This window comes from Neophocaena asiaeorientalis, unplaced genomic scaffold (assembly GCF_003031525.2).
Source record: "Neophocaena asiaeorientalis asiaeorientalis breed wild unplaced genomic scaffold, Neophocaena_asiaeorientalis_V1.1 scaffold812, whole genome shotgun sequence".
Taxonomy (NCBI): Eukaryota; Metazoa; Chordata; class Mammalia; order Artiodactyla; family Phocoenidae; genus Neophocaena; species Neophocaena asiaeorientalis.
In genome coordinates, this window is record NW_020172176.1 from 1073955 (window position 1) to 1084882 (window position 10928).

At 45.2% G+C, this 10928-nt stretch overlaps 1 protein-coding gene across 1 annotated transcript in view; it reads right to left on the reverse strand.

Moving 5' to 3' along the window:
- The window catches only part of CLCN4 (Cl-/H+ antiporter 4), a 37402-nt gene that overhangs the window by 17404 nt on the left and 9070 nt on the right, over positions 1 to 10928 (reverse strand). The window contains exons 5-7 of the mRNA XM_024757048.1: positions 7221 to 7343; positions 1158 to 1364; positions 971 to 1051 (exon numbers count right to left, since the gene is read on the reverse strand). Coding sequence (XP_024612816.1) covers positions 971 to 1051; positions 1158 to 1364; positions 7221 to 7343 — 411 coding nt within the window. The remainder of the gene's footprint in view (positions 1 to 970; positions 1052 to 1157; positions 1365 to 7220; positions 7344 to 10928) is intronic.

Below are 10928 nucleotides of genomic sequence, written 5' to 3' on the forward strand. Positions count from 1 at the left end.
TGCGACCAACGAACAGGTGGAAAATCAGAGACTGGCGGAAGAAAGAGCTGCCCAGAGCCCCAGCCCCTGATCAGCAGCCACCTGTTGACATAGGCCACAAAGTCACACTCAAGACCAAAGATGGGCACTTCCTCAACCTAGGTGTGAGTATGGCCCAAATGCACTAACAAAGATATTTAAAGGACTCTATGTCTAAAATTGGAACGCATACTAGTCAAGGTGTGTTTGAGCTATTTTTTAAGAGAAATGAGAACACTTCATCATAATTCTGTTTATGGCACAGAGACCCTCCTAAAAGAAAAGAAACCTCTGATTTGATTCTCCAGACAATAGATCATGGGTTGAAACCCCTGGCCCAGCAAACGTATCTGGAGGGCACATGAGTTAAGAATGGTTTGTACATTTTTAAATGGGTGGGGGAAGAGAGAATTATTTTGTGACATGTGAAATATTCAAAAGAACAAGACTTAGTGACAAGTGGTAATGATATAAAATCCAAACTTCAGCACCCATAGGGAAGGTCTTGTTGGAAGGCAGCCACGCCACGCACGTGCGTGTTGTCTGCGGCGCCCTCCACGCTACAAGGGCAGAGCCCAGTGGTTGCGACCGAGCCCTGAGACCGACAAAGCCTAAAATATTTGCTACCTGGCCCTTTACAGACAACGTGGGCCAACTGCTGGACTAGATCCATTTGCGTTGCAAAACATAAAAATGCTTCACTGTGTTGTTTATGAAAAAGAGAGAGGAGACTGCAAATCTCCCCCCAGAAATCATACTGGCAATTTTTCAACAGGACTCGAAAACACGTATTTCATGGCGAACACTGCGGCTCCTTAATGAGCTGCAGGAATCTCTCAATCCTCCTTCGCATCTAATCCTAAGAGGGCTAGAGAGGGAAGCCTCCTGCCGCCCCGACCCCCCATGTGTTCCTCGGCGCTCAGAACCACGGGGCCCTCCAGAGCACACTCACCTCTTCCGGACTGAAAAGCACACCCCCGATCGGAGCACCAAAGGCGACAGAGACCCCAGCAGCGGCCGCGGCTGACAGCACCTGCGAAGCAAAGAGCTCCCTGTCAGCCCGAGGCCTTTCCGACAAGTCAGCGGGTACTGGTGAGCCTGGAGAGGGTGGGAGGGCGCTTCATCCTGCACCTGCTCACCTCGCGCCTCTTGCCCTCGTTCTTGCTGTACTTGGAGAAGAGGCTGCTGAAGAAGTTGCCACAGCAGCATGCCACGTGCACCAGTGGCCCTTCCTTGCCAAGGCTCAGGCCCGAGGACACCACCAGCACCAGGGTGACAGTCTTGATCAGCAGGGTCCACTTGCCCCAGTAGCCCCTGATGATGAAGCCGCTCAAGATGGTCTTTATCTGAAACACAGGATGGAGAACGATAGGGAGTGAAGCTGCTTCAGCACCACGGCTAGGAAAGTAACCTCTCCCTCCTCTGAGAAGCATCTTTCAAACTGAGATTCACTAATCATATGGAGGAGAGGCTGCTTTAGTTGACACGGCCTGTTGTGTATGACACACGAGCTAAGAGGGCTTTTAATGTTTTTAAATGTAATATGTAAACAAGACTACCAGCCTTTTAGTGAGAATAGCTCCTCAATTTTGCCTCTTGACTCACAAAGCCCAAAATATTGACTCTCTGCCCTTTATCGGAAAAGTCTGCCAACCCCTGATGCAGGCCAGGGGTATATGGGTGTTCGATTCTTTTGACTTTCCTGTATGTTTGAAAATATTCTTAATACAATATTGGAAAAAGAAGATGCTCAACATTCTAATAACGCACCTCTGGGGGATGTAAGGGTATCTGAATCCGTGGCAACCCCTTTCCTTCCGTTGAATCTTGCCCTCTTGAACTGAAAAGTACTTTGACTACAGGTAGAGTTGCCTCGTGCTCCACTTTCAGACCTGTGACGTTTTGTAAATGCCAAATAATGGCTTTCTCCCTAAATGTGCACGTGAATTTGCATAACGCTTTTAGAATTCAACGGGGTGCCAATCTCAGTGATTAACTTCATCTACTGGAGTCCTCTTCCCCCAAAACAGGGTTCTTCTGGATACGGAAGCATCACCAATGGGTAAGAAACATTTTACCTTCAACCTCTCCCACGACTGGCTGAAATGGAGTGAATGTTTACTGCCCAGCTAGCAATTTACAAGCCTGTAATCAGAGGTTTATTAGATACTGAGTGAGTCAGCTAATGAAATTCATGGTCAGTATCCGTTTTCCCATTGTATAATACATAATGGGACAGTCTCAGCTCTTGTCACCGACAGGATGTTTACATAACGTCAAAGAGCCTCCTAGTGGGCGCCAAGAAATCAGTTTCTCAAATAGCTATTACTGTCCTCCACCGGGGCTCCCTGGCATCACCTGGAGAATTAATTAGGCACTAGTGAGGACGAGTTATCCCCCCACCCCGAGATCTGATGTAACTGGTCTGAGGTGTATCCTGGCATAGGAGGTTTACAGCCTCCCCAGGTGATTCTAAAATGCAGTCCAGGTAGAGAAGCACTGCTCTCGTCCTGAGAAGAGCAGTACAGGTATTCCTAATTACTCAATATTTAAGGGCGGTCCTGAAACACTCTTTGGCATCATGTCACCTGTGATGATTTGGAGAGGGTCGTGAAGTGAATTAATCCTAGCAATTGTACAGGGGTGTGACTGGACCATTTCCATCTCAGGAATTCTTGATAGAGTTCTGTTTCTTAATTCAAGGAGGAAGACCAACAGTGAGCGAGCGTGTGGGCATCTGTTCTAAAGAACTCACTAAGATCCTTCCTAGAGAACACGAGTGAGGGCTTCCAGCTCTACAATCAGATGGTAGTTCTTGAACTAGCCTTTAACTAAAGGCAGACAAACCAGCAGTGGTTAAACTGGTCTTGTACTAGTGGGCCTATTTGAGCCTGTGCTCTGGGGATCTCAGATCCCTTTACTTAAGGGACGTTTTAGTATGCCTGCCACTATCCTGCCCTTTTGTGTTGCCTAGAATTAAATTATCTATAATTTTTTGTCAGTTAGTTAATGTGGATTTGGACCCCAGGGTACAGTTGAAGAGCGTAATACCATTTAGAAAATTACAAGCATCTAAATTACCTGAGCCTGTGCCAGCCATGACATGTGGTGAATTGAACAATGTAAGAGGTATTTTGTAATTCTCTAAAATGACTTTATAAAATTGTCATGATCAAATTAGGGACTAAAGAAGGCAAATTCATTCCCAGTAGATGCCAAAATCCAATCACTTGCTTTAATTTGGATCAACAGAGACTGAGTCAAGCAGGGCTTTAGGGCGATGTATTGCAGCACATTTGTGACTTGACGCTGGTAACTTTAAAACCTCTCTGGCAAATAAATATTTGTGAGAGAGTTCACATTGTATAGAACTGAAACATCAACTCAAAGTAAGTTACCGGACCAGGGCTCGAACCTGTGTACCCTGCATTGGCAGGTAGATTCTTAACCACTGCACCACCAGGCAAGTCCCTAGGAGGACATGATTTCTTATACGGTCCACAGTGGTTCTATGAATGAAGCAGATAGTAGTAGAGTCATCCTTGCCCAGTTCGCTCTAAGTTCTGAAGCCCAAGAACTAGTGTGGACTTTTAAATGTGCTTTGTAGAGCTAATACAAGAGCATTTATTACACAGAAAAGAAATGGTCTCTAAATTTGTATTTTTTTTAATGTTTCAAAGGAGTTTTTGACACTGGCTGGGACCTGGGACCCTTTGCTGCAGTGCTGCAATGCTTGCACCTGGACAAACACCTAGCAACAAAATACAAAGAAAGTATAAGGGAAAGTATAAGGGACTAAAAGTAACTGCATGCATGCCCAGTTGGGGCAAATTCTGGACAACAAGGTACAAAGAGACCAAAAAGCCCCACTGCCACTTCTGAAGAGCCGAGAGCAAAAGCAGGGCAGTGCACATGCCCCCTGCACTCAACACCACCAAAGGGGTGGGCAGACCCCCTAAGCCACCCCTCCGGCCGGACCCCTGGACACACCCCTCCCCTCACCGCATATCAGGAACCAGCTCGCCCTGCCCCCCAGCAAGTAAGCCAGCAAGGGCACATGTTACTTGTTCTCCCTCCCCGCCTGCTGCAGCTCTGGCCCCAGTAAAGCCTTGCCTGAATTTCTTGCCTGGCCTCTGATCACTTTCTATTGATTAAGGAGGTCAAGAACCCTGGACAAGGGCACCTGTACTTGTTCTCCCTCCCCGCCTGTTGCAGCTCGGGCCCCCATAAAGCCTTGCCTGAATTTCTTGCCTGGCCTCTGATCACTTTCTATTGATCAAGGAGGTCAAGAACCCTGGTCAGTAACACTGTCATCCAAAGTAATCTAAATGTTTCAGGAGCAAACATTATAAAGGATGAGTGATTTTTTTTTTTTTTTTTGCGGTATGTGGGCCTCTCACTGTCGTGGCCTCTCCCGTTGCGGAGCACAGGCTCCGGACGCGCAGGCTCAGCGGCCATGGCTCACGGGCCCAGCCGCTCCGCGGCACGTGGGATCTTCCCGGACCGGGGCACGAACCCGTATCCCCTGCATCGGCAGGCGGACTCTCAACCACTGCGCCACCAGGGAAGCCCGGATGAGTGATTTTTAAACTGTTCAGAAGTGCACTGCATTAAAAGTTTGTTCTGACACTGCCGATCACCTCCTACGATGGGAAGTTTATTTTCTAAAGATCTCATTTAGTATCTTTCCTGAAGTGAAGAATAGCCCTGTATCTCAAACTGAGTAGAGCTTTTGCATGGTCTGTTGGGTTTTAACTGGAAGGACATTCTTTATATCCAGGAACTACTTATTTGCACTTACTTTTCACTCTGCCCCTCTCCTCCAAGAACTGGGGTAGGTATTGCACCCTTAGGTTAGGAATTTCAAGCTCTACTATAATAATAGGGAAAAATTTCTACTACTGAGTCATAATAACCAAAGCTTAATTATGAAATCTCCATTGGGCTCCTGGTACTTGAAAAGATTATTGTGAACTCTTTTATAAATAGAGACATGAACCTGTTACATATTATATACGGCTGAAAGCATATTCATGTACCCACTACCAAGTTTAGGACAGAAGAGCAGGTACCTTTGAAAGCCCTGTGTTTGCTTCCTCAGTGGAACCTTCTTCCTCCCCACTCCAATCATTCCCTTGCCTTTCTTTATAGCTTTAGCACATATGTATATCACTAAACAGTATGCTTGTTTCATTTTGGCTGTTTTAGGGACTCTACATAAATAGATTCATACTTTATTTAGATATTCTTCTGCAACTTACTTTTTTCACTTGATACCGCTTTTATGAGTTTTATCCACGTCAGTGTGTTCCTTGTGCTTTGTCACACGGGAAACAATGCTCAACTCAGTAGTTTATTCCTTTTGAGTTCAGCTGTCACAAATAAAGATGCCCGCTTTGGACGAAGACCAGGTCCAGCCAGCCCCTCCCAGACAGAGTTCCCTGTCTGTCTGTGAGCTAAGCCACGCATCTCTGGTTCTTGGAAGGGGAAGATGGGATTGCCCCCACATCTTTTACTGCTGCTTTAAATTCCCCACCAGTTCCCCACTGGCCATCTCCTTATTTTGATAGGCGGCTGGAGTCCAAAAGTGCGTGCTGTTGGGCATTGCGATCAGAAACCGAGATGCCAACAGTAATCTGTTCTTTTTAGTGTCCCGGGTGCCTTTGGTCTTCGATATCCAATAAAACGCAGTCAGTTCTGCCTGAACACTTGTTTGGAAAACCCAAATTTGTTCCAGTGTGATTCGTGCGTCAGGGCAGAACTTGAGCATAATGCCAATTTCGCATCTGTTTCTGCACAATTTCATCTGGGAGAAACACAAGGCGGAAAACTGCAGCTGCGAATCTAGCCGTGCAGGGATACACAAAATGCACACAGGCACACGTCTCAGACGACTCCCAGCTCACGCATGCACTAGGGGAGTATTCACACATTTCTTAACCATTTAATGTGTGTCTAACTCTGCTACTGCTTTTATGAGGTTCCCATCTTTTTCATGTGTCACCAGTGAAGTTTCTGAGTGCTGTGCCGCTCGCCCCATCTTCCCCACAAGCTGTGTGGTTTTGATGATGCAGTTCTGTGATTTTTAGGAATGGATATGGTGCCTTAGAGCAGCAGTGGCTGTACCGAGGAAACAGGATGGTATTGCAGCTTATTTTTCAGGCTCCTGCAGCAACACGCTCATATAAACAATCCAAAGTTCAGCATGAAATAGTCTTTTTTTTATCTTTTCCTGGATCAAGACAATGTTGAGCTTTCCTTTCGATGATCCTTTAATTACCCCAGCCCTTTGCATGAACTGCCCAGACCAACGGCGGTGTTGGCGACACTGCCAAAGAGTGTGGGTGCACTGCCATGACCGCTCACATCTTTATCAACTCGGCATCTCCACCGTCTACGGGTGCTGCTGAAGCACTGACTTAAAGGAGAATGTAACAGCAATGATTAGAATGATTACCTAAGAGCTTTTAAAATGATTTCTGGCTAAAAGTTTTACTATGTGGGCTTTTCGGGAATTTGCTCAAGTATCATTATTCTAACCCAGCAGATCTCCTTGGTTTGAAGTTTGGTCTTGGGCATTCCTCCCGATCGATGAGGTCACTTCCCTCATACTCTGGTTATAAGAAAGTGCTGAAAAATATTTAGAAGAACTCTAAACTCACAAGGGTGCATTCACGGCGCATGTACTGAACCTGGAATTCATTTTTTAAAGATTGCTATTACCCTGTCACCAGAAGAGCAAAACATGGCGAGGGAGTTTACTCATCAGTAAGCTTTCTGAGCAGTAAACCTCCACTGTTGTCCTCTTTCACGTTCTATCACAGACGCACTTATGAGTTACTAGAGTGCCACGTTTGTGTGTGTGGTTAAAGCCTGACTCCACAGGCTTTAAGAGTTATGCCTGGTTTGTAAAGACAAGAATTTAAGCATCTGAGAAGCAACAGAGCATAAAGCCAGACAGCTGGATTCGACTCCCAGCTCACCGGCTTAGTGACCTTGGGCAAGTTACTTAACCTCTCTGTGCTTCAGTTTCCCCAACCGTCAAATGAAGAATAACAGTACCTACCTCATAGGCTCCCTGTGAGGACTAAATGAGTGAACAGATGTCCAATGCTTGGAACCGTGCTTAGCACAGAAGTGCCACGTAAGCATTTGCTATTCTTATTATTGGCACAAAAGAAATTCATTCAACTCCCACTCACCTCGGGTATACCAGAGCCACAGGCGTATGGTGCAAATACTCGTACCAGGGAGACGGCCAAAAACGCAAACAGCAACGCCCACAGGATGTACATTAGGTAATTCAAAATGTAAGCGCTGGCACCCTAAACAAGACACAGAACAAGAAAGAACACGTGAGCCACCGCAGAGCCGAGCGATGCACCTGCCCCTCCGCCAGGCAGCTTCTCTCCGGGTCCTGTGACAGCGAAGAGGCAGGGATGGCTTTATCAGCTGCTGCTATTGCTACAGTCGGTTCACACACACAGCGCCGGCTGCTTCTCCGGGAGCTGTGTACACACACCTTCTACCAGGTGAGGTCTCGGCAGTCATAGAAACTGTGAATGAGGCTTGGTTTTAATCGCTCCGGGCCCTCAAGTTAATGAAAGGTGTAAGAGAAAATTCTGCCTTCGAGCCCCGGGAAGGTTTGTTTGGTCTCGTGTATGGTGGATCAGCCTCTTTGCTTTCATGAAGGCCACATACGTGCCGCAGCACGCAGCTGCCCTGCCAATGAGGAAGTGTGGGAATTGCATTTTAGAATACTGCTACCCAGATGTGGTCCCTGGACCTGGGCGTGGGCTGGAAATGCAGAGTCTCAGGCACCACCCCAAAATTTCAAATTATCTGATGTGTGGGGAACATTTTCTGAACCAAACACACAGTCTGAGGTCTTTGAGGCTGAGGACCTGGTCTGTGGGCAGAGACCACAATTCTCCAGGCCTCAGCTTCTTGCCACCATCTGGATGCCGCACGTGATGGAGAGGGACAGTGAGGGCACCTACAAGCCAGGCTGTGGGCACGGCTGCACGTGTGCCTGTAAAATGCAAAAACACGCTCCAGGAGACGGCTCTAGCCTTAACAATCACAGATATTCACACCCTATGTGGTGAGAAATCAGACCAAGGAATACATTTCACCTAGTGAAAAATGGACTTTTTTGAGACTAAAAATAACGTCTCACCCTTACTAACAGTAATTCTTTGAATCAAAGTATAAATCTTAGAAATGGCTGAAAAGCGAGACGGCCATATTTCCCCCCAAAATAGGAGAGAAGAAATCAAACATGGCGCCCAGCCAATTCTGCCTGCCCACCTCCATCAACTCAAGTAGAGAATTTATTTTTGTATTTTTGGAAGTAATGGAGAGCACTGAGAATGTGTGAGATTTCAAGATCCCGGTCTACTTCTGAGATTTGAAGGAATTAATTTTCAGCTCCACTGAGAAAGAGGTTTAGCAAATGGCAAAGTACATTCCAAATGTCTTCAGCTGCATTAAGTCAATCGGGCAAGAGAGCGGGAGAGGGAAGAGGAGAATAAAGGGATCACATCTATCTTCCAAGAACACTTCTAGCTTGAATGGTCCTCACGTTGCCCCTAATGTGAATCGTTCCAACCTAACTCCCCCTCACCTGGGCTTCTGATCTGTCGATGACCCACAGCCATTGTGGTAACCACTGAATTCGGTTAGAAATTAACCCTTTTCCCCAGCTAAGACATGTATGTGGATCTGAAGCTTGGAGTGCCATGAAGGCAAGCAACAGGTCTGTGCTTCACTGCTACATCCCCTAGGCCTGGGATATTCCCATCACAGAAGGCCCACAAACATCCTCTGTAACGTGTTCCTAAGATGCACTGGAAGCTGGTAACTTAATCCACAATGAGACAGCACTTCACACCTGTTAGGAGGGCTATAATCCAAACCAGATAACAACTGGGGTCGGTGAGGATGTGGGGAAACTGGAACCCACATACACTGCTGGTGGAGTCTCAAGTGGTGCAGCCACTCTGGAAGAGAGTCTGGCAGCTCCTCAAAAGGTTAAATATAGAGTTGCCATGTGACCCAGCAATTCCCCTCCTAGGTATCTACCCAAAAGAAATGAAAACATACGTCCACACAAAAACCTGTAGACAAACGTTCAAAGCAAAATCATTCATAATAGCACAAAAGTGGAAGCAACCCATGTTCCTCAGCTGATGAGTGGAGAAATGAAATGTGCTCTATCCAGACAATGGAATGTTATTTGGCCATGAAAAGGAGTAAAGTACCAATCTATGGTACGACACAAACGAATCTGGAAGACATTACGCTAAGTGAATGAAGCCAGACACAAAAGTCCACAGGGGCTTCCCTGGTGGCACAGTGGTACGGATTGTATGATTCCATTTACATGAAATGTCCAGAACAGGGAAATCTGCAGACATGAGAAAGTAGATTCGTGGTTGCCTAGGGCTGGCAGACTTGGGGGGAAATGGGGAGTGACTGCCATTCCGTACAAGGATTTTCTGGGGGCGATGAAAATGTTCTAGACATTCACAGAAAGATAGACAAGATGAAACGGCAGAGGGCTATGTACCAGATGAAGGAACAAAATAAAACCCCAGAAAAACAACTAAATGATGTGGAGATAGGCAACCTTTCAGGAAAATAATTCAGAATAATGATAGTGAAGATGATCCAGGACTTTGGAAAAAGAATGGAGGCAAAGATCGAGAAGATGCAAGAAATGTTTAACAAAGACCTAGAAGCATTAAACAACAAACAGAGATGAACAATACAATAACTAAAGTGAAAAATACACTAGAAGGAATCAATAGCAGAAGAACTGAGGCAGGAGAACGGATAAGTGACCTGAAACACAGAATGGTGGAATTCACTGCTGTGGAACAGAATAAAGAAAAAAGAATGAAAAGAAATGAAGACAGTCTAAGAGACCTCTGGGACAACATTAAACGCAACAACATTTGCATTATAGGGGTCCTAGAAGGAGAAGAGAGAGAGAAAGGACCAGAGAAAATATTTGAAGAGATTATAGTTGAAACTTCCCTAACATGGTAAAGGAAGCACACCGAGTCCCATATAGGATAAACCCAAGCAGAAACACACCAAGACACATAGTAATCAAACTGGCAAAAATTAAAAACAAGGAAAAATTATTGAAAGCAGTAAGGGAAAAAGGAAAAATAACATACAAGGGAACTCCCATAAGGTTAAGAGCTGATTTCTCAGCAGAAACTCTACAAGCCAGAAGGGAGTGGCATGATAAAGTGACGAAAGGGAATAACCTATAACCAAGATAACTACCCAGCAAGGATCTCATTCAAATTCGACGGAGAAATTAAAAGCCTTACAGACAAGCAAAAGCTAACAGGATTCAGCACCACCAAACCATCTACAAAAAATGCTAAAGGAACTTCTCTAAGTCGGAAACAAAAGAGAAGAAAAGGACCTATGAAAACAAACCAAAACAGTTAAGAAAATGGTAATAGGAACAAATATATCAATAATTACCTTAAATTTGAATGGATTAAATACTTCAACCAAAAGACACAGGCTTGCTGAATGGATACAAAAACAAGACCCATATATATGCTGTCTAAAAGAGACCCACTTCAAAGACAAGCAAAAGCTAACAGGATTCAGCACCACCAAACCATCTACAAAAAATGCTAAAGGAACTTCTCTAAGTCGGAAACAAAAGAGAAGAAAAGGACCTATGAAAACAAAACAAAACAGTTAAGAAAATGGTAATAGGAACATATATATCAATAATTACCTTAAATTTGAATGGATTAAATGCTTCAACCAAAAGACACAGGCTCGTGGAATGGATACAAAAACAAGATCCATATATATGCTGTCTACAAGAGACCCACTTCAGACCTAGACTGAAAGTGAGGGGAAGGAAAAAGATA